The 23,684-nt window shown below is 48.7% G+C and overlaps 1 protein-coding gene across 1 annotated transcript; it reads left to right on the forward strand.

Annotated features, from left to right (window-relative positions):
- The first annotated feature begins 13,916 nt into the window (after positions 1 to 13,916).
- HOXC13 (homeobox C13) lies at positions 13,917 to 21,733 on the forward strand. The gene is made up of 2 exons (XM_036915053.2): positions 13,917 to 14,751; positions 20,129 to 21,733. Exons 1-2 carry the CDS (start codon positions 14,022 to 14,024, stop codon positions 20,383 to 20,385), a joined length of 987 nt encoding a protein of 328 aa, XP_036770948.1. The 5' UTR covers positions 13,917 to 14,021; the 3' UTR covers positions 20,386 to 21,733.
- Positions 21,734 to 23,684: the final 1,951 nt, after the last annotated feature.

A 23,684-nucleotide genomic window follows, 5' to 3' on the forward strand; every position in this document is an offset into this window, starting at 1 on the left:
AATAATCCAGTGAAATTTTCCTTTGTCAGCATGTAGACAGCTCTAAAATATTATAGTCAAGCAGTGTCCATGGACTAAGGTACATCATTAACACTTCTTTTCTCCACTTGGCATGCTATGGCTGGACAGGATTTCTCCCCACCTGGTGACCCCAAGACTGGCCCAAGCGGCTTGGCACTGGTTATCAAAAGAAATGCTAGTGTCTAAAAAGTGCCAGAAAGTCTGGCAGACATTGTGACTATCAGAAAGCTGCTGTGATTTCCATAAGAGAAGAATCAGAATGCAAAACAGAACTGCAGAAAATGAGACTGCCCAGTTCCTCATGTGAAAAGGGGCCAAAAAATAGGAACTCATTCCTGAGAATAAGTCTAGTCTTTGTATGTAGGGACAATGGGAAGAATCTGAGTGAACTGATTCAATGCAATGTATCCTCATTACCTTTGGAGAAAATGCTTTCATACCAACCACCTTTGAGAGGGACCAAGTGGGGCCATTTCTACACAACCTAATTAAATGAATGGTAATTCTTAGATCTGGAAATACATCAAACCAAATAATTCAGAAAATCTACTTAAAACCCTAAATTGTCTAGATCTGCACTGTCTTTCCATATGTCAAATTAAGTAACCAATCACCAAAGTTCTACTTCATTTGGTGCTATGTAGTTTCCACTACAGTATTGCTGATCTAGTTGGTTTAAGTCCACAAATAAGCATTTGAGCCAATTCCCCACTTTCTCCATCTCTTGAACCACTAGTGGGTCTGAAGTAGTGGGTGAGGATAGGGAGAGGAAGAGAAACACAGGTTAAGAAATAGAGAAGCCAAAATCACCCCCTCTTTCCCTCTCCAGACATCTAAGCTGAAACAATCCTGAGTTAGGGAGGGGGGTAGATTTCACAATACATCAAACTTAAGAGTCTTGAAGATACATTGGACTGGATATTCTAACTACAGATTTGAAATTGTGTGTATGACTTGAAGTTGTTATAGGACTGTTGTTACCTAAGAGCAGGCAGAAGAGTGTAAGGGCCTCAGAGTTCTAATCCAAGGGCCAAGAAATATTACCTAACATTCATGGACATTTATAGGGGGTATGGAAGACAAAAATCAAGTTGCGTTTTGTCTGTTAAAGAATGCCTTAGCTCAGGATGGACTGGGATGCAATAATGAACTTCAGAATGCACAGTGGCTCAAATAAAATAGAAGGTTGTTTCTTCCTCAGGTCAAGTCCTAGGCAAATGATTCTAGTCAGTGGGCAGCTCTCCTCTACACATGATTTAAGGACCCAGGCTCTTCTCATATAACTCTCCACTGTTCCCTAAGGCCTCATGATCAGCATCTAAACAGAGGACAGGGACATAAGCATGGGAGAGGCGGATGGGGATCCATCCACTTGTTAAAAGCTTTGGCCATGAAATGGCATATACATTTCATCGACTACAACTCAGTCACATGACCACATCATACTGCAGAGGAAACTGGGGAATGTAGTCCAGCTGTGGGCCCAGGAGAAGAGCTACCAAATTTGGGGGGAGCAGTTGCTATAGAAATTAACCGGGAAGATCCTTATGGAGAACCAATGGTTCAATCATGATAGAGAGCATACTTGTATTTCTTTCTTCAAAAGGAAGATCATCACTCCCCAAAGAGAATTTTCTCCAGATGGTATATTCATGAATGGGGGACAGGGAAGACAGAATGGGGGAGAAAAGGATAGGACTCCTGTGAGAGAACAGAGGTTACCACAAACAGGTGGCCAGGAAAATGGACAGCTTCTGCATCTTGACTTGAGACCTTCCACTGGCAAGAGACTGTTTGCTCCCCCCATGGAAATTCTGGCCTCTTGTGTAATAAAGATATGCCTGAAACCTCAAGGTCTTGGAGAGCCTGGAAGCGGACACGACCCTAAAAAAACCTTTTTGCTACTAAAAAGAAGCCAGTAAAATTTGCCACTGGACACAGAGACCAGTAAAATCCAGCGTAGGCAGGAAAATCGCCTGGCCCTTCAACCCTAAACAAAATCATATTTTACATTAGATTAATTCTAAAACTGGATTTAATTTTTTTAAGTGCCTCATTTCTTAAGACACATCTGGCAGGGATGAGGTCATCACAGAAGAGTTCGAACATTTGCAATAAAAAAAAATCACCTTCCTCTCTCGGAGTCTCACTCGTGGGAGCAAACAGCTCCGCAGGACCCGGCACCCAAGCCAAGTTTCCGGGACTCGAATCTCCTCTGTTACTTATATTCCCTACATCTACCTCGCTATTGAAAATAAAAGGACTCAAAGACTACGCCATTCGCCCCCAGATGTACCGTTCTGCAACGACGCTCACTATCTTATTCATGTGTGTGAAGTGAGCATTTTCCTGTACTAGTTGCACTGGAGTTTTACATTAAGCACCCTCCCCTGCTCGGTTTCTTGAGGTGAGCTGGAACGCCCGCTGATAAAACGGAACTGGGGAGGGGAGGAGGTCTGTCAAATCCCAAAGCAAAGAGCAGCCAAGGCTTCCTAAGGAAATGAAGAGGACTTGGGGAAGAAATAGTCCGATGGTGTGGACACTCGGGTTGAAATGCCATAATTAGGAAGGGCCCCGTGGGCGCCTTTTGGCATGAGCAGCTCTGAGCGCTACATAGTGCAGTCTTGGGAGGCTTTGGGAGTCAGTAATCGCTCAATTCACTCCCGCCGCTCCTTCCCGCCCGCTCCCGCGAAAACCGGGTTCCGAGGCTTTGAAACTGTGGGTCCTTGGGCTGCGCCCCGGAACAGCGGGAAGCCAGTGGGCTGAGTTGCGGGGCCGCATCCCTCCCACCGCCCACAGCGGCCGCAGCTCCCACGCTGCCAGGAGAAAGGGCCGCTCTCCAGAAACCGGCTTTGGAGAGCAATCGGTCCCGGAGGGCGAGCGCGGGAAAGTGATTCGGTCTGCTGGAGACTTCAGCAAGACCCAGCTCCTGGGAAGGGCGGGGAGGCGCTGGGCGGATGCCCGGCCCTAGTGTGGCGCCAACACACACAAGTTCCGCTAGGAATGCTTGAAAATACAAGTTTCTCCCCATTCGGGTTTTTTTTTTTCTCCTTTCTTTCTTTCTTTCTTTAAATCTATTCCCTTCAAAAAAACAAAGACATGGATGGGCAGGCGCCAACCGATCTGGGAACTGAGGTTCTGACTAGTGCAGATTTCGTTTGGTTCCGGTTGATAAAATACGGGTCGCCCCGTCCCAGGCTGGGAGCGTGGGGACCTCTGTCTCTGAATTTTCCAACCGTCTGGGTTCCCTCAGAGAGGAGCGCTCTCTCCCAGTTGCCCAAGGCGTCGGCAGGTTCCAAGACGTTGGTGTCCGGGCTGATGGACCCCAGATCGCTGTGGGACAGGTCAGAGCAGAAGCGCAGAGCACCGCCGCTGCACCCCTCGAAGTGACCGTCCCAAAGCGCGGGCCCAACGCACGCGGCTGCGGGGCTGGAAGGACAAGGCGAGTCTTCAGCCGAGAGCTCCCCGCTCACCTCCTGCCATTCTCTCCGCCTGATTTCTGCTGGATGAGGTGGTCAGTTTTCGAGGGCAGAATACGAAAATGCTGGGGAATTAGATAGGAAGGCAATATTCCTGAGCTCTTTGAATGGCCCTGAGAGAGAAGAAAAGTAAATAATCGACTGAGCTCTAAAAATCTGGAGAGATATTATGACCCCACTAGCTCTTCTGCAGGTCCGAGGTGGCTGTCCGGGAGGGCACGAAAAGTCACCTTTTTAGTCTCGCGAAGGGGCTACTCTTCGCTGCAGCTTTAGATACTTAAAACTGAAGCTACTAAGTGAAGGGTGAAGAAATGGTGGAGAAGGAGGTGCTGAAGGGGGGTTTCTTCACTGTCCTAGGGGTTTGTAACCAAGGCAGATTTTGAAGTTGTTACAGATATGGTCCCTGTTCAAATAGAGTGGACCTCCAGGTCCACTGTTTGGGGCCGGTCACTGCCGCATGTTTCTCCGTGGGAATGGGCGAGCAATATTCCAGCATTTAAAAAACATCGTCCCAGCGAAATCTTCAAAAAATCTGGACAATTCTTCCTCTTGCTTACCTTTTAGTTATTTGAGCAATTCAGGAAGAGGAGAATTCTGATTGCTGAGGAGGCTCATAATTGCTGGAGCAGAAAAATTAAAAAAAGGAGAATCTCATAGAGACCGGAGCAGTGCTCTGAGACGGTAGAATGGGTCCTCTGTGAATTTTTCCTGGTGTAAAAGGACAGAGTCTGCCTTTCTGGGGCACTGGTTCCTGGAAAGATATTGCTTCTGCTATGATAAAAGGCACAGACCTAGATAAAGTTATCAAAATGCATACACACCCACACACACATGAGAGAGAGAGAGAGAGAGAGAGAGAGAGAGAGAGAGAGAGAGAGAGAGAGAGAGAGAGAGAGAGACTCAGGTTTTCTATTGATGTCAATGGAAAACATATTTCTTGGCAGGAATAATACTTGTGCTCCAGTTTATTTCCAGGATGTTCAAAGCTGGGTAGGACGAGCCCTTTCCACATAATTCTCAGGATGAATATGTACTTGCAGAGTGAATCTGGGGTGTCATCCCATTGGGCTTGAACTGGCAGATTCAGATCCATATTCCAAGCTGGGCAGAGCATCTGAGAAACCCCTGCAGGATTCAGAGCCTAAGGAGTGAGCCCTGAAAGGCCACCGTGGAGATGAAGGAGGTGTCTCTGTACCTAGCAAGAAGTACTCCTCAGTGGCTGCACCCAGAGGGCCAGGGCCCCTGAGACCAAGAGATGGGCTTTCTTTTCTCTAGGATAAACCACATTTGGGGAACTTTTTTGTGAGGATGGGGCTAAGCTTTGAAAGGTAGTGAGCCTGCTTTTGTTACTGGCAGTGTTTTAAAAGAGAAATTCCCCACTGATTCTGATCCTGTCCCTACTATTTAAAGTACAAAGCATTCTAAAGAAAATATTTAATATAGGAAATTTGTAGACCCATGATGCACCAAGTTTAGAAGTATATTTGAAACATGTCCAACTATATGGGGATATTACCATCTGGATTTCTACATAAAACATGTCCATGCCACTTCCTATGTATTATTATGCAGCAAATGGCAACAAATATATAGCCACACCAAAATTAATACTGAGATTCCTAACATATGAATAATTTGCTTTCCTCCTTTACCCTTATGGTAAGATTTACCCAGCTTTGCAGAAGTCTGTTCTTATGGCTTCTCTGCCTCTGGCCTCCAGCCCTTCTATTTACCCACCCATCCACCCACCCACTTCCCCCACATTTTTTGTTTTTTGGAGCCAGGGATTCTCTCAAAATTTATTGAGAAGTCTTTGTACATGTATGATTTTTTTCAGCCTATCCCTATCCCAAGACTGGGCATAACAAACAGAAAATAGGGGTTTTAATTTCTTTCCCCATTTGGGAGTTGCCCTTTCCACGGGAACAGGCAGAGAGGCAGAGAGAAGGAAGGGAAAGCTGGCTGATTCTTGGTCTTGGCAGTGGTGGTTGTTAACAGAAATCTGCAGTCAAGATGTGTCCCTGTAGATTAGCACAGGAGCCCCTGCAAGCACAAGGACATAGCTCCCAAATCCTCACATCAGTTCACACAAGCACGCCCCTGAATGCCCAGCACTGGAGGAAGCCCACGCCTACCCCCACTCCCAGAGCTCTCAGGGATCTCATTAGTCTGCTCTACCCCACAAATAAATGTCCCCACCTGTGTGCTCACCTAGAGGCTCCCACAGAGTGCACACAGTGTGTCAATCAGGATTGCGGGTGTGACTGCGCCCGGCTGGCTGGGTCTGCTCTGGCGCCGCGGGAGCGGAGCGGGTGCTTCTCGTTGCGGGCACTCACCCCGTGGTCCTCCCATGTCGGCCATTTATTGTCCTGTGTGGAAGCGGCTTTCGCTAAGCTGAAGCTTGATCGGAGATAGTGAATCAAATACTAAATAGTGACGACACGTTAAAAAAAATCAGCCTATTAAACTAAGGAACTCTCGAAGTCCTGGGAGCAATCCGGAGAGAAAAGAGAAGGGAGTAGATACTGTCGCCGTGTTCCTGGCGAACTAGGCGGTGGTGACTGCTCTGGCTGAGGGGTCTCGCCATCCAGGCTCCGGAAGTGACCTGAATCCCCTAAAATCCGTGCAGAGAAAAAAAATTGCGCTGAAAGAACAGTGCCAAAGCCAGGATTATGCCAACTTTGGCGAGATGGCAATTTGGTTTCCGGCAAGCGCATAATTCTGCTGAGTGATGGTTGGGGGTGGGAATGGCTCTGAGAATTATACAACTGCTAAGTTGCTCCTGGATATCCTCAGACCTGTGTCTTTATTCTCTCTTAAAAATAAAAATTAAAAAGCATTTCTGCCTTACATATGCCTAAATATAATTTCCACTTAATAGCTAGCTCACTGTATCAGAGAAAACGCTGGTAAAGGTGGGTAAACTACCATAGCTGTGCCAACATATATCTTTATCCACAAAATTATAGATCTACCGACCCCACCCGGCATCTCAACTTGAGCATAAAGACACTTAAAGGCTTCACATTTTTAAAAACTAAACATGACTGTGTTTCATATTCAAAGGATACATTTTTTTAACTTTCACAAAAATTACCCAATTATATGGATATGGGTATCCGAGGGGATAGTATCTTATGTTAATATTTATCCAAATTTCCCTTAACAGCAAACAAAGCATATATTATATGCTTGTTTGTCTAGAGCCGATAGGTGTATAATAGATGAGAGAGGAATAAATCTATATTACGTCTCTTGGAGGAAATTCATGAATAAGCCCAGCACTGAAAAAAAGAGTTACAAATGCTTTAAATCACAAATGCAGACGCTAAGAGAAAAAGATTTTCCTATGGTCTCAGAATAGGTAAGGAACTGTGCAAGGTTTTTTCCCCCACACCCCACTGCACCAGTGCCTTAAGAATAGCACCTCCACAAAACTTGAAGTTGGTCTTTTCTCCTACATCCTTGTGGACAGTGGCTCAGTTGAAGGAGAGGCCGCATTTGGAGAGAGCTGGAGTTGGTAGATTCATGGAGTCTTCTCCAAGCTCACATCCCAACAGTGTTTCCTTTCCTTTCCTCCCATCCCATCAGCCTGCCCCAACTAGCAGCCCTGTCATGGCCAACCTGTAAATGTCTCCATGCTATACAAGCACAATGCACACCCACTGCAACTCCTGTTCCCCAGCATGTGTACTATTCAGTGGTGTCCAAAAACCAGGACTGGACAATCATGGTCCCCAGGAAAGCTGAAGGCCATCACATGTGAGGAGCCTAGGGTGGTCTCTATGCCTTGAAAGACATTTCTTTTTATGTGAGTTAAATTTTCTCTGACTATGCAAGTGAGTGGCAATCTTTAGGAAGATAGAAAATGGATGTTCCTGTCTTCCTTTCTGGTTCTTTAGATTTCATCAACTTTGCCACAGGTACAAGGCACCACCACAACTTAGGGCCTCTAAACACTCCATAAAGAAAGAGAAATTTGGGTGAAAGGAAGGAGGCAGTGAGGGAAGGCAAGTTACCCTATCCCCAAGGATCATAGGGGTAGTTCCCCTCCAGTCACTAAAACTGCACCAAATTATATCGTTTAAGGAAGGTTGAATTAATTACCACGAGCAGGGTTCTTGTCCCAAGTACCCAAATACACAAGCTCCCTCCTGCCTTTTTGCTCCATAGATCCCAAGCAAGGTGGCTATTGGCAAAGAGGAGTTTCTCTTCTCTCCTTTAATTGAGTCTCAGATCTTCATGTCCCTCTTCTTTGGAGATGGGGAAATAAAATTTTCTTCCTTTGGACAAGGCATCTCCTGAAGATCCTTTAATTTCTTGTGTCCTGCTCAATTGTTTTCAAGTTAGAATGATTAGAATATATCTTCTTCTGTGACTTCTGAGGGTGTCTGGTGATGGAAAAATCAGGCTGTAATTCATTCAGGGTATAATTTCCCCCCTACTTCATGATGAAATGATGCATACATCCTCTACTAGCTGCCTCTTAGAGCCCCACCAAACTCCAGTTCCCAGCATCGTGGTGGCATCAAGGGGAGACTCTCACCTAGTTAAAGATGAAATGTCCAGCCCTTCAGCTCTGCCTTTTATATTTAGTCATTCTTTGGGACAAGTTAAACAGTCCACTTTGATTCAGAAGAATGCTGTATTGGGGTCCACAACCCCTCATTGCCCTGAGGAAAATGCTATTTTCCATATCTTCTTTTGAAGTAACTGGAAGTCTGAGCAAGAGCGAGAGAGCAAGCGAGAGAGATTGGTCTGCCTCCAATTAGAAGCCCCAAATCTAAACTTTAAAAGATGGAGGAAATGATTGAAAGTGATAAATACCTTCTCCAAACATTCAGTTTGTTGGCTTTCTGACCAAAAGGGGCCTTTGTTAGATCTCTGCAAGGAAGCCAAATCCAGCCCCCCAGCAAACACTCCTCCACCTCTTCCCCACCCCCCTTCAGCTCCCTTGTCTAACTTGAAAATGAACTTGGACTTCCCTTTCAGACAGGCCCTAAAACCAGGAGAGATTTTATTTGTCTGTTTTTGAAGGGGCTTCCTAAAAGGCGGGAGGCATTTGGGGAAAGGGGATGGAGACAGAGCATGGGGTGGGAGTAGAGGATCTGAGAAGGGAAGAAGGGGGAGGAGATACTTTGTTAATTTCTAAACTCTGTGTTTATTTCCTGAACTTCTTTTGTCAATGAGGGATGAGGGGAGGGCAAGTGACACGCCGAGATGCTGCCTAAAAAGAAAAGGGAGTAGAAGGGATGAGGATTAGAAAAAGGATGGGACTGCGGAGGGAGAGGATGAGGAGGGTTTGGAATGGTCTCTGTGATGAGCGTGTCAGGGCCAGGAGGGCAGGGATGGGGAGCAGTGGAAGAAAGAGCCTGGGGTTGGGACCCTGGAGGCCACTGGAGGAGGCTTCTTGAGAGTTCCCCATGGGAGGGACCACCTGATCTACCTGCCCAAATCCAGTGTACCACCAAGTGACTGGGGGCAGGTTGGAGGAGAATCCATGAAAAGATTGGGGATAACAGCTTACACCGGAACCCCAGTGTGGATCCCAGCAGAAGCAAAGAGGAAAGTCTGGTGTGGCTCCACAAACCCTCTGGCAGCACTGCAGCAAGTCCTCAGTTGGCAGCAGAAGGGAATGGATTCCCCCGATGTCTGAAAGAAGGAAGTGAATGGGCCCTGGAGGAAGGCAAGTTTGGGTTTGAGAGCAGAAAACTGGAACTAGGAGCAAAGTGGTGTCTCAGCCATCCTGGTCCCATCTTCCCTCAAACTGGGGGTCCAGGCAGGGAGAGTAATAAAGGTGGAAGATGCCAGGATGGCAGCCACTGTCCAGGAGGTGAGTTCCCAGGCTGGAAGGAGAAACCCAGGTGGCCCTTCTCTAAGGCCAGGCTGTGGGGTGGAGAGATAAAAGTAGAGCAGTTTCCAGAAGGATCCAGGAGCCTGGGAAGTGACATCTGCATCTCCACGCTCCTTGGGCCATCCCTTGACCTTCCAGAGCCCAGAGAGGTGGAGGGAAAGAGATGAGGAGGGACTGTGCAGAGCCAGGGAGCCCCAAGATTTCTCCCCTCCCCACAGTATCATCCTTTGCAACTCACCAAGAATTTCCTTTGAGCATGTGGGTGGCTCCCCCCACTCAGACACACTGTTAGGGGTGCCTCCCTTAGGCCCTTCCTGAGCCCCCAACCCCTTCCTATAAGTGGCCTCTCCACCCAAAACATCCCTTTCTTCCCTGATTGCTCAAGCCCTATGTCCTCTGTCTTCCACAAATCTCTTCCAACCTGCAGCCCAGACCCTGGGCAGGAAAGGGCCCCCCAAACTCTATGCCCGCCCACCAGGGCCCCAAGTCTGGGCCAGAATCCAGACCCCATGGTGGTGAGGCTCTTTGTTCTCCTGCAGCCTCAACCCAGCCCCTCCTTTTTTTAAACTGGAATTTCTCCCATAAAAAAAGGGGGCAGGAGCTTCAGAGCTTCAAGCTCTTTTTTCTGGGGAATATGGAGGAAACAGGAAAGGGGTTGGGGGGGGTGGAAGGGGGAAATCAACTGATGCTTAATATCCAGAGAAGGAAATCTGGGTATTGAATAGGGGACACACCAACCTCATTTTTCTCACCCTTCTCCCTAGCCTGGTATTCCAATCTACACCCAGCCCTTCAAATGTGTGCATCAAGCTTGTACCCTCTTACTGCAGATGCTGCTAAATGTACACCCCTGAATTCATCTTTAATACAGTGGACTATGTCTTCCACCCCTTAACTTCAGAAAGACACAAACATCTGACCTTCATTTTCCTAGTATTTTTCTGGGGGAGGTCTAACTAGATAGTAGGATGAGCATGTAAATTAAGTGTGTATTCAGAGAGGTAAATAGAACTGCAGAGATCTTTATTTGCATATAGAGGATTTCAGCATAGAGCACAGTATGTTCATGAACACATTGGGCTGTGTCCACAAGGGCATGTTCTGGAACAGTGCTTGGAGCCTGCATAGGGTCTGAAACTCACAAGCTAGGCAGTAACATACACTTAGACCACACACACGCACACATGTATGTGCATACACACACACACACATTTCCAGTGAGAAGGCACATTGAGTATCTCCTATATATGAAAATAATTTCAGCTTGAACTTAGCCTGGAACTCAATTCTGAGAGGAAGCTCAGGACAAAGTGGTTGCCGCCGCTTCACAAATGTCCCTTTGAAGAAAAAGCCCAGAGCAGAGCTGGGGTTTCCCGGTGGGGCTGAGGGGCCATTTTCCATTTCCCTTGATATAATGAAATGCTCCATCTTTAACCCCACACCAGCAGCTCAGCTAGAGACCGAGGAGCCACATTCCTCTTGATTTCCCCCAAAACTTCCTCCTCCGTTAAACTCCGTGGCCCCATGGTGAAGCTCCGCGGGGAGAGGCGCGGCCGTGTGATTGGAGTGAGCGCCAAAGTCAAGGGTTTCAGCGCCCCACTTTCTAGGGCGGGATCGCCTTGGAGATGTAATTACCACGTTTCCAGTGGTGCATATTCTCCTGGAGTGTTTAATTTGGTTTTATTTGTGTCTCAGCGAGATCTACACTTTTTTTCGGGGGTGGGCGGAGGGGGAAGCGACCCCAGGCTTAAAGTTAATTAACCAACAAGGCTTTACTTCCCGCCGCCTGCCTCCTCGCTCCCGGCGCGCCGCATTCGTGCAGCCGGCAGTTTCAGGCGCGGAAGGTCTCGGGGAACCAGCGAAGGAGTGGGGAATCGTTCAGGGCATGCGGACGCTTCTCCAGCCACTTTTAACCCCTTAGCCCTGAACTTTCCCTTCCAGCCTTCCCACTCTCCCGAGTCTCTTGGGGTGGGGGGGTTACATCTTCGCCTGATCTTCTTGAGGAAGGGAACTGGTTCCCTCTCTTCCCTCCCGTCGCTAAATTTTGGCCGCATAGTGCCCCTAATAAACGGAATTGTAAAATTGCTGGGTTAATTAAATCTATATCTCATTGCAATAGGAATAGTTAATGTCCTTATATAAACCTGGAAAAGAACATACTATTAATGTTATTTATTGCTGGGCCGCCTGGCATCCAGATCCTTCCCGCCGTTCTGCCCCCTACTCCCAAAGACTGGAGGATGCGTCTTTGAGTTCGGCCAGTGGAAGATGCTTTGGCATTGGGCTAGAGCATTGCTGGATCGGGGAGGGATCCCCAGGAATAGGCTGAGCATTTTAGACCCTTTGTTTCTCCCAGTGGCCCCACAGAGCCCAGTCCACATTACCCCTGGTTCTCCACTGACCTGGCACTTCACAGGAAGGGAAGCCACCTCTACACCTGCGGCTGAGAACAGGCGCTGACCTCCCCACTATCTACCCCCACTAGCCAGGCAGCAGAAAGGCTGGTGGGCCAAGGTCACACGACCCAGTCTAGATTGGTCAGCCAGTGTTTGCTCTCCTCGGTTTACCTTGACCTTGGACCCAGGGCAGGGAAGCCAGCTTTCTAGCTAAGAACTGGCTCCCTGCAAAACCCCACCTTCCCCTTGACTCATCGTTTCTCCCTCCAGCATCATCTCCCTCAACCCACACTCAATCTAGCCTGCTTACATTTCAAACCTTTCTGTTGTATTTTTCCCCTACTGCCAGCCCAGCCCGAAGTCTGCTTTCCGAACTCTGAGGTGACCATTCGGGATGACAAGGATTACGTTTCTTATCCTAACTTGCCCACAGCCGGGCGCTCTCCATTGTCAAACACCACCTTTTCCCTACAGGGAAAAAGGAGGCAGCCCATGGGCCAGATCTTAGTACAGACCTGACCATTTGCTCTCGGATTCCGGGGTTTCAGGCATCCAGTGGGTCCCGCTTAACCTGGGCTACTGCATGGCCATGGCCTGTGTGCTCTCCGGATAGGAGCACCCAGCATTTAAAATATGTGGCAGAGGCAGGAAAGAGGGAGATGCTGCAGCCCCCCTTCCCCCTTTCCCCCCCCTTCTTTATTACCTCTTCTCAGGGAGGCCCTGTGCTGAGAGGGAACTTGGCTCAACTCCATGGAGACGTGCCCGGGAAAAGGGTGACTGTTGAGGTGCCAAATTGGGCACAAGAAGCCCGACAAGTCGGGAGATTGGAAGGAAAGAAGAGGGGGGCTTTTTGAAAAATCAGTATATTGGTGGGTTTTTTTCTTTGAAATATGAGACGATTTAAAGCATAAAGACACTCTACACTAATAGGGAGTGACCCCAAGAAACCCATGGGAGCTAAAGTTGGGGTTGTCCATCTGGGAACTGCATTGATCCAGGCTCCGCCTGGCCGCTCAGCACTCATCGTCAAGCTCAGCCCAGGCCGCCGAGGGCGGAGACGGGCCCGCGAGTCGGAGGTAGGGCCTCCTGGGGTCTTGCAGAGTTGCGCCTGGGAAAGGTCCCTCCTAAAGGGCAGCGCCGCCGACTCTCCCTCATTCCACATTTCCTTTTGTGCACCGACCTGAGAGCTCCTGCTCTTGTTCGCTTCCAGGGCTTTTTAGCTTCCCTAGACCGAATCTACTCCCCCTAACCCCTACCCTTTGCTTTGAAAAACTCACTCCAAGCCTTTTTATTTTTATTGTACACTGAACTATCAGTCTATTCTATTGCCTTCATTCCCTCCTTTTATTCTTCCTCCATTTTTCACGAGAGAATCCCCCTGCCGTGTAATAATATGGGTGTTTTGGGGCGATCGCATCCTCCAAGCCCTCTCTTCTCCGCTTTAAGAAAATCTGCGGGCGAGGAGCCGAGAGGGTCCCTGTCAGACAACTGGGGCTTTGGGGAAAGTGGCTGAAAGTCGGAAATGAAAACACAGTCCCGGCATCAAAGTCTCTCCCGCTGCACGGCATCGGGTTCTCTCTAGCCATGAGCTCCAGGGGAGTCAAGCCAGGGCCAGAGCCCGGGCTCCCCACGCCCTGCCCGCGCGTTTCCGTCTGCTTTCTAGTTTCTTTATTAAGAAAAAAATAATCCAGTTTCTCCCTCACCCTTAGCTCCAAGCCCCAATCCCGTCACAGCGATCAGTTTGGGGCAGGGATCTGTCTCCTCTACCCATCCTAAGCATAGCGGGAGGCGCCGAGGAACAGTCCTCGTCCCTCCAAACCCCTTTGCGTCGGCCAAATTCAGCTTCCCCTCCTCCCTCTCCCTCCCTGGCGCCTGTCAGGGGGCGTTGTCCTGTACCTTTAAATCTCCCAGTTCCCTCCTCTTTGCCCCTCCTGAGGGCCAATCAGCAATGACCTCTTCCCTCTCGCCCCGCCCCACTTCGAGGGGTGGGAACCCCAGGAGACCGTGCCCGGGCATCACGTGCTCGAGCTGCGTCACGTGGGTGCGAGAGGCGTATGGAGGGGAGGCAAGAGAGAGCCGGCGGATTTCTTAATGAACTGTCCCCGCATGCGTAGAGGGAATGTGAAGAGGGAGGTGGAAGCACCACGAGAAGGAGGAGGAGACGGGTGGGGAGGGGAGGAGGGATGGGGGAGGGGAAAAGGGAGCGAGGTGTCTCCCTAGCTCGCTGCCTCTGGCAAGTGGAGTTTTTAAAAAGCTCGAGCAGATCATGTCATGACGACTTCGCTGCTCCTGCATCCGCGCTGGCCGGAGAGCCTTATGTACGTCTATGAGGACAGCGCGGCGGAGAGCGGAGGCGGCGGCGGTGGGGGAGGCGGTGGTGCCGGCGGCGCGGGGGGCGGCTGCAGCGGAGCGAGTCCCGGCAAAGCCCCAAGCATGGACGGGCTGGGCAGCAGCTGTCCAGCCAGCCACTGCCGCGATCTGCTTCCGCACCCCGTGCTGGGCCGCCCGCCGGCTCCCCTGGGCGCCCCTCAGGGCGCCGTCTACACGGACATCCCGGCCCCGGAGGCAGCGCGGCAGTGCGCCCCGCCGCCGGCGCCCCCCACATCGTCCAGCGCCACCCTGGGCTATGGCTACCCGTTTGGTGGCAGCTACTACGGCTGCCGCCTGTCGCACAACGTGAACCTGCAGCAAAAGCCTTGCGCCTACCACCCGGGCGATAAGTACCCCGAACCGTCGGGCGCCCTGCCCGGTGACGACCTGTCCTCCAGGGCCAAGGAGTTTGCCTTCTATCCCAGCTTCGCCAGCTCCTACCAGGCGATGCCCGGCTACCTGGACGTGTCTGTGGTGCCTGGGATCAGCGGACACCCGGAGCCGCGTCACGACGCGCTCATCCCCGTCGAAGGCTATCAACACTGGGCTCTCTCCAACGGCTGGGACAGTCAGGTGTACTGCTCCAAGGAGCAGTCGCAGTCCGCCCACCTCTGGAAGTCTCCCTTTCCAGGTAAGGAAGGGGCCCGTGCGCCGCCACCGCCGCCGCCAGGGACCCCTCCCCGCCCCGCCTGCCCCGGGGCTCCGCGCCCCAGCCACCCCCGCCGTCTGGCCCCGGCGCGCCGGCTCTGCTGGGCTGCCGATGGAGCCGGCCGGGCGAGCTGCGCTGAGGAATGCGCCGGGGAAGAAATCTGCTCCGACACGTTCCCCGGAGCTGCGCGGCCGAAAGTGAAGCAATCATAGGCGCCCGAGCGCCGGGCCGCCGGCTGGGCTCCAGTCGGGAGCTCTCCTCCTCCTCCCCCAGCAGGCTCCGGTCTCGCACGCTGCTCTTGACCCGAGAAGCCCGCTTCCGGCCAGGAATGGGGGTGGGGTGGGCCTCGGGTGTTGGAGAATCCCAAACTGTCAGGACAAAACCCTAAACCCACCGAATAATTGGGGAGAAAATAAGAACTTCCAAATATTTTCTTTGCCTAAATTTCCATGAGATCGTTCAGGAACTAGACAATTTTTTTTTAATAGGGTCTAATTTGCTGGGGTCTACAGAACTGTGGGATGTTTCTTTTTTGTTTTGTTCTCTTGTTTTGTCTTGAGAATTTGGCCACAAATTTCCTGATTGTTAAAGGAGCAGAAGAGCTAACATCTCCGGAGAGGGTGTGGAGAGAAGGGAGTTCACATCCCTCTCCTGGGAAATAAAATTTTCTTTGCCTCTCTGGTATATTGAACTCAAATCGTGTAGGTTTTCCCCTTGCCAACTCCCCCAAATGTGGGAGAGAATGAGAGTTATCCCTACCTCAGACACAGAAAGAGAGGACTGAAGATGAGAGATGGCAGAAGACCTGTTCTGGAGGGATCTGGGGTCCAGGCCCAAGCTGGGAACCGCTTGGTTTTTTCCAGCTATGTATAGGGGTGGAATTTACCGATGTCCTGTTCTCTTTCTAACTGAGGCATCTCTGAAGAGGAGGGCATCCTACAACCTTCATCACTCACCAGGGAACCAGGGAGGAAAGACCAGTCCCAGGTTTCTTAAAACCACATCAGGAGCTTTGGATTCAGCATTGAACTGAGAAATCAGGATTGGGGTCTAGCGAATTCAGAGCTTGAGTCTGCTCTAGTTGTAAACAGGGCTCAGTGGGAGAGGGCTCACCAGCTCCATTCTGATGCCTATAGGGATCCTGGGGGGCCCAGAACAGCTACAGATGTTTCCTCATACTGCCCAAATGGTCCCCCCACAGTTCTACATGTGGACCCAGGGACATTTTCATTGGGAAATATAGACCTTCATGAAGATCTCCTAAGGGTGGGCCTCAAATTCCTCTGCATCCGGGATTGGGGCAAGGGAAGATGGTGAAAAATCACTGAATGATGTTAGGAAGTGCAGCAGATAAAATTCTTGTAAATATTGTGAGATTACTTAGTATAACACAACTGAATATGCAGATGGGACCCACACTAGGCACCCCATTTCTGGCTGCCAAAATATTTGAAGATGATAGAATTTTAGTATGTGGTAATCATTACCTACTCTGCATTGTCTATAATATTTTTATGTAATATGATTTCTCTTATTAACTACTTAACATGAAACACATGATAATACATTTCTAGAAGCTAGGCAATTCACAGGTAGGTATACAGTAATTGTAGAGAGATAGCCCTTTAATTCCCCATCCCAACCAAATGAAAGCTCCTTAAGATATAGGGGTCCAGCAGGAATTCCTGGAGCAGGCAGAGTTGATAAACCATGCTAAGCGGAGGAAGGGCAAAGAAGTAGATGCCCACCAGGCCCACTGTGGACAGAAGCACAGGTCTAGAGCAATGGCCATGGGTTTAGAGCGAAGAGGTGAAGAGAGAGAGCTGCTCTGGCATCTCTGTGTATGTATGTGGTGCAGGCTTGGGAAGAAGCTCAGAAATATCTTTGAACAAAATAAACAACTTAAAGAGTCTCAGAAAAAAACCCTCACTTTTTTATCACAGCCTCCTAGAGAAAAAATCTTTGGAAAAAAGAAAAAAACAGCCCAACTGAGATTTAGTACACTTACAAATTACAGCATGGAAATGGATATAAAACCCAGTGTGTCTCAGCAGCTATGTGGGCTTACGCTCCCTGTGCAGAAATAGAGTCGGGCTGGTGTATCTCAGTGAGTGCAGAGGTCCAGGCAAAAGGCAGATGAAAAATAAATTATCTTCAGACAACCTCCATTTTTCTACCCACACAGAGATCTTTTAGAGGTAGTGAGATTTCCAGATAACTCTGTCTGTGCAATTGCGGTTTGTTCGGCAGCATATAGGCATAAACACTACTGTCTCTCTTTAGCGCCTCTGGCTCCGAAACCTCATCCATGGCAGTCTGGGCTGGTGTAGGAGATGGAGGCAATTGTTCAGAAAGATCCAGATAATTAGAGCCAAGATCTGTTGTGGCTTCTTCCTTTATTCCAATTATACAGACCCTTATTTCATTGCTCTTGCTTTTGTTTTCCTTTTTTCTTCATATGGTACGTGTAGACACTTTTTTTGCACAGAGATGCAGAAATTCCAAGGGAGAATCAGAGAGAAGGTGTATTTGGGGAGGGGGTGGCAGTGATGGAGACAGGGAGAGAGAGACAGATACAGACAGAGGCATAGGATTGGGAGAGAGAGCACAATAGATAGAAATAGTGGGTTCTTTGGACCATACTGGAAGTCCCTACTGACAAAACTTTGGATCTTGGTTGAGAAGAGCAGCTAGGATTTTTAGCTGGACAATGTCGTCTTCAGAGTCCAGAGCCCTATTGTGGAAATGGGCAGTCCAACACAGGTGGGCAGTAGGAACCTGTACACAGGACCCCAAGGAAAAACTATGGCTGAGTGTTTATCTGATTTTTATTTGCTCCTCAAAGATGTCTGTTAGGTTACCAGGTATGAAGTGGCGCGCGCGTGTGTGTGTGTGTGTGTGTGTGTGCGCGCACGCGCACTGTGGAGAGAGATTAGGGAAGGGTTGATTATAAAAATAATAGCTAAGTCCCCTCCTTACTTCAGGCAGTATAGACACATCTCAAGATCTAAGCTTCCAGATGTTTCCACATCTGTAGATCCTGCTTCCTTTCCAGACAAGACGGCAGACAATGAAAGAGGGCTTCTTTGAGAAGGCAAGACTGGAGGTATTTCCCCAGAAGGCCAAAACAACCAGCAATTTGGTTTGATCCATGAAAAACTTAGCTAAATCAATCCTTGACATCTTATAGAGAAAAATAACCAATGTAGACCAGCTATCTGTCTTTTTAAACTGACCTTTTTAGGGTTGTGTTGATTAAACCTCATTGGAAATTTATAGTTGGGGTTTTAGGGCACCAAAATTGGGTAGGTAATTGTCAGCATTTACAGAAAGGGAAGTAAAAAATCAGGGACAATTATCTAGTTAATTGAATCAAAACTCACTTTTATCTCATTTTTCTCTCCAGGGAAAAAGGAGGTATTTTAAAGCTGGATTGTACCAGGTGGCTTATTTCCATTTTAGAACTTACTGTGTCATTGTGTTGAGTCAGGAAATCTGAGTTTAAAATCTGACTCTGCCACTTAAGTTATTTTACCACTTTGAGCCTCAGCTTCCTTATCTTGTAAAATGGGTTTAATAATATAAGCCTGGAAAATGTTCAGAGGATTTTCAAAAGACACCTCATGGTATCACTACTTACCCTTTCCATTTTACTCTTGTCCCAGAATCATCAATTTTCCAACCATAGTTACATCTGTAAGAGTAAAACACAACTTTGAGAACTAAAAGACTTTTTCCAAAAATTGTATTTTCCAAAATTTTCCTTTTTAATGTAAAGGATCTGCTCTATTAAAGTGAAGATGTTCTGTTTTTCAGATTTTTAAAAAACCTTGTTCCATTCCTACAGAGAGAAAAATTTCTACATAGAGAAAGTTCAACAATTTTCCTAAGAAATTGTCATCATGAAGACAGCCTAACCAAGCCATATTCTTCCTGTGCAGTTTACTTCCCCCTCTGCATTTGATCATGACCTCTCCTCTCCCTATCCTTTGTAGACAGGGGTCCTTGGAAGAGAACAGACCCAATGGGAATGGATATAGAGGAAGTGTGTTATGAGGATGGGAATGAAAACAAGCATTTTCAGGAAGAGCTTCTGTCTTCATTCTGGACTGTGTCTGCACTTCCAAAAGGCAGTAAGAATGAAGGGAAACTCTAAATATTCAGCCCTTCTCAGCTTTTGCCTTGGAGAGGTCCAACAATTACATTTTTTAAAATTGAGGGGTCAGTTATTCATTAACCTTCCTAGTTCCCTACTTGCCCACTTAGTAAAGAAACTAGTAGTGGTTGGGATGACAAAGTATTTAGGGTTTAGCGTTAGGGCTTCTCCACAGGATGGAGAATAGAGGAATAGAGCCTTGGAGGAATAGAGAGGAGAGGGGGTTGGAATAGAATTTGCTCTGTTTTGGTGAGTAGACATTTTTGGGGACAAGGGGGACATTGAGTTCTTTATAGAAGACATATATAAACAGCTGGTTTAAGCCCAAGAAGGGATCTCATGATGCCTCCTCTGGTGGGCAGACCCGAGGGCTAGGACCCTCTACTTCCAGTGACCCAATTGCCTACTTCCCAGGACCAGGACCTCCCACCTGGGATGCTGTTAAGTGGTTCACAACATTGTACTCCTGGAGTGATTGGCTCCCAAGCAGGCTGGCTTCACCTGGACACTTTTCTTCTCTCTCTGTGTTAGTGCAGTCCTCAGATACCTAGTGCAGAGGCAATGACTAAAGGCATGTACTCCAGCTGGTGGTCTGGGCCCACTGAAGCCCTCCTTCAAATATACTACAGAACACCTCCCTCTGATAATGGGGGAGAACATACGCTGATGGATGCCCAAACGATCTAACTGCAGGAAGGATTTTCCTGAATACCTGCAATCCTGCAGGTCTGCAGACGAGGGTGAAATTTGAAGGCACCCCCTCTAAGGGTACAAAGATTCTAATAACAATGAATGCTGTGCAGAACCATGTTGGAGCCTGAGGCAAAAGGAAAACTCAGTAATAATGGTCAATAATGGTCTTGTGTTAATTTTAGAATTTGATGTTCTGTTCATTATGGACTTTTTGCATTTATTTTATTTTTAAATTGCATTAAAATATTTCTCTTGATTCCGGAGTTTTGGGTGCCCCCTCTTTTTAGAGTTCACGCCAGAGGCAATACTCCAGTGTCCTCACCTTACTCGTGACCTTGCTACTTAACAGAAGTGCAAAGGATTTGGGGACAATCTGCCCGCCCTCGTTGAGTCCCTGCGGGAATCTTGTGCATCAGCAGCCGCGCAGCTTAGGGGCCCCTAGCCGGGTCCAGGGCCCAGGGTCCAACCTCCAGACTCACTTCCTGCCGCTCGTCTTCTCTCTTCCCGCAGACGTGGTTCCCCTGCAGCCAGAGGTAAGCAGCTACCGGCGCGGGCGTAAGAAACGCGTGCCCTACACCAAGGTGCAGTTGAAGGAGCTAGAGAAGGAGTACGCGGCCAGCAAGTTCATCACCAAAGAGAAGCGCCGGCGCATCTCTGCCACCACGAACCTCTCCGAGCGCCAAGTCACCATTTGGTTCCAGAACCGGCGGGTCAAAGAGAAGAAGGTGGTCAGCAAATCGAAAGCACCTCATCTCCACTCCACCTGACCGCCCACCTGGCCGCCCGCCCCGTCTATTTATGTCGCCGCTTTGTACCATAACCGAACCCACCGAAGGACGCTTCGCGGGTGCAGACAAATATTTAATGTTAACAAGAAAGGAGCCGCGCCGCCGAGGCAAAGAGGCTCGGAGGGCGCGGCCTGCCGCCCCCTACTTCCCACCTCATCCTCAACCTCTGTCCTGTGCAGATGGGACCTAAGAGCCTCAACAGCTTTGGAGGTGTGTCCGGGTGGGCTGTGGGAGGAAGGCTGCCGGCCTCCACTCCCCCTCGCCCGCATCCCTCGCCTTGCCAGAAAGCCTAGTGGCAGCAAAGAGCCCGATCATTCCAACCAAAGCAGGGTTGGGGAACCCCAGATGACCCCATTCTTGCCTCACCCTTTGCCCAGGCAGGTAGACGACCCTCCTGAGGGTGTGGCCTCGGAGCAGGACCTGGCGAGCTCATACTTTACTTCCAGTCCCTCCTGTTCCCTGTCCCTTCCGTACTCCTTAGTTAGGCAAGATTTCCCACTTAAGATTTTCTGTGCATATTTTTAAAGTTGTGTTAATATTAATGATAATTATTAGGGATCTGGCATCGTGATTGGGGTAAAGACAGTGCATAGGTTTTCTTTATTTGTTTAAACAAAATCTGGGATTGGCCGAGGAGCCACCTACCCCACGACCTCAACCAAGAAACTGAATATCCAGGAGCTGCCTTTGCCCCATTGGCTCCTTGTTCTGCTTTCAGTCAACATGCGGAAATTCAAGGAGGATGGAAACTCCAACCCCACTGCTAAATACATCTCCTCTCTTTCTCTCTTCTCCTCCCTCCCTCTCTTTGTCTGTCTGTCTGTCTGTCTGTCTCTCTCTGGTGAGTTTGGGGATCAGTCCAGGCACAGAAACAGCTTTTTTCTAAGGAAAGGACAAATTTCTCTTCCGAGGGGATGGAGAGTTGGTCCCCCGTCAGAGTCGTCCCTCTCTGGTCATTTCTCCATGGAGGCCATAGCTGGGGAGAGGCCTCACACTTTCACTTTTACTGATTGTCCAGAGGAAAGCAGTTTTCCTCAAGGAGGTGAAAATAATCAGCCCCCAATTAACCAGCTAATGTAGACGCTGCCTAACATTTCCCTTCTCAAAGGCCAACCTGGTGCTGGGGGGAGACCCCCTCACCTCCTCCCTTCCCACTGGTGCATTACAAAACAGTGTTCTTTTAAAATCTTCATCAGAAATAGGCTTTTTTTTTAATGTTGTGTATCTGTATATAGTATTGTGATGTCCGAATGACAATGTACTGAATGCAAAAAGAAAATACCCACAAACCTGTTTTTAAAATAAATCTCTTTTTTTTTTGCCTTGATTTTATTACTCAGATTTCTTCCAAAGCCCCTTCTGTCCACTGGCTCTTCAGTTTCTGATGCCCTGACTCAGCCAGAATGGTCAGAAGGAAGAAAGAGACATTACCCCCAGCTGGGTAGATCACAAACTCATGTTTTGCTCCACTTTTTTTTTCCCAGTGAGTTATTCAGATTGTAGATATTATCTGAGGAGAAAGTTCCTTCCCATTCCGATGCCCCCAAATAGATAAGTGCGTATTGGGGAGAGAAGGATATAATGAGCTACTGAAAAGGCCTGGAAGCAGGTGAGTGAGAAAAGGACACTGCCCTTCACTTTAGTTAATAGTTGGGACTCAGACCTGGATCTGGATGTTGTGGTGTTGGCAGTGGCAGCAGCAGTGGGGAGATAACCTTAAGCTCTGGGGCCCTACTGCCCCCAGAGTGTCCCAAAGCCCTCCCACCAGCTCAGGGCTGGGGCCAGGGAGGGGTCTGTGCTGTTGGCCCTGCTAGGCGGCAGCTGCAGGCTCAGCATTCCCAGGCTGCTCTTTTCTTCCCCAGCAACCTAGGCGGAGAGGTCAGGCAGCTAGGACCCCTTGGGCCCCAGTTCACTAAGCCATCCCCACTTTTGTTCTCCAGTGTTCCTGAGAACCCCAGTCTTCCAGACAATCAGGAGCTGCGTAGACTCCGCCACTAATTTGTTTTCCCTGTCGCGTCCGTGCCTATCTCCCTATCTAGCGGAGTTAATGAGATCGTTAAGTTGTCAGGTTAAGAGACTTTTAAAAAGCAATATAGCCTAAAACAATGTTATCTCAGATTAAATCTTTACTGCAGCAATTTTTATTTATATATAATATTTTTCCTCTCCTGAGACACAGAAAGACTGGAGGCATTGGGTTGGAAATCAGAGTTCTCCAATCTCTCTTTGCTGATGGCTGAAGTTCTTAACATTTTATTAAGTACCTGTTTCTGGGAGTCTATCTTTCTTTCACACACACATACACACACTCATCCAAACACTGCACAACGAAGCTGAGAGACAAAGAGCCTGAAGACTTCACCTTCTGGAAGCCCTGCTGCTGTGGCTGCCAGTCCTGTTCTACTCTGTTTCCACTCGGGGTTAACTCTCAAAGAACCACATGCTGTGAAGTGGGGATTCAAGAGGGAATAGGTGAATCCACCAGAAATAACGTTCATTCTTAGTTCTGTCTCTTCTTTCTCTCCACCCCCACCACCTTAACCTCTCTCCAAAACCCTTAAGTCTCCACTGAGGTGGACAGAGTAGAAGATTAAATGTGTGTGTTTGGTTCAAAAAAGGAACGGAGTAGACGAGGTCTGGGGCTCCCTTGATATGGCCCCCATCCCTCTTGACTTCAGTGTACATTGGGTAGTCCTGTGCTGTAGCTGTAGACAGTGGAAGTTGGAAACACACTGGGAAAAGCCAAGTCTAGAGTTCTCTGAGGGATTCCTCCTCTTCTGCTCACAAGCCTGCTCGTAGTCAAATGAGGGAGTCTTTCCCACATGGAGGGACCCGCCCTAGGGCACCAGAAGGGGGCCATGGAAAAGAGAGGAAGAAAGCTTGTGCAGGCTCATTGGGGTTGCACTGGGACACGGGTAACCCAGGAAGGACTGCAGTCCCTCTGAGTCCCTGGGAGCCCTGGTGTGCCAGGATGTTCAGAATGTAACACTGGATTAGATATGCCTAGATGGATTTTGGAGGATTATCGTGCCTGGATCAATTTTAGAGATGCCTCTACCATAAGAGTAAGCAAGCATGAGAAGGTTAACTCCTATGTTAAACAGGTATTGTGTGAGCGTATATTCTGGAGAGACAAAAGTTGGGAAAATGTAGTATTCTTTCCCTGATTGTGTTGGTCACTCATTTTTCCTTTCTCCAAGAGCTGGGACTCTTCAAGACATTCCTGTGAAGGTGTGTGTGTGTGTGTGTGTGTGTGTGTGTGTGTGTGTAGTTTTTGT

Source organism: Manis pentadactyla, chromosome 10, assembly GCF_030020395.1.
Source record: "Manis pentadactyla isolate mManPen7 chromosome 10, mManPen7.hap1, whole genome shotgun sequence".
Classification (NCBI taxonomy): domain Eukaryota; kingdom Metazoa; phylum Chordata; class Mammalia; order Pholidota; family Manidae; genus Manis; species Manis pentadactyla.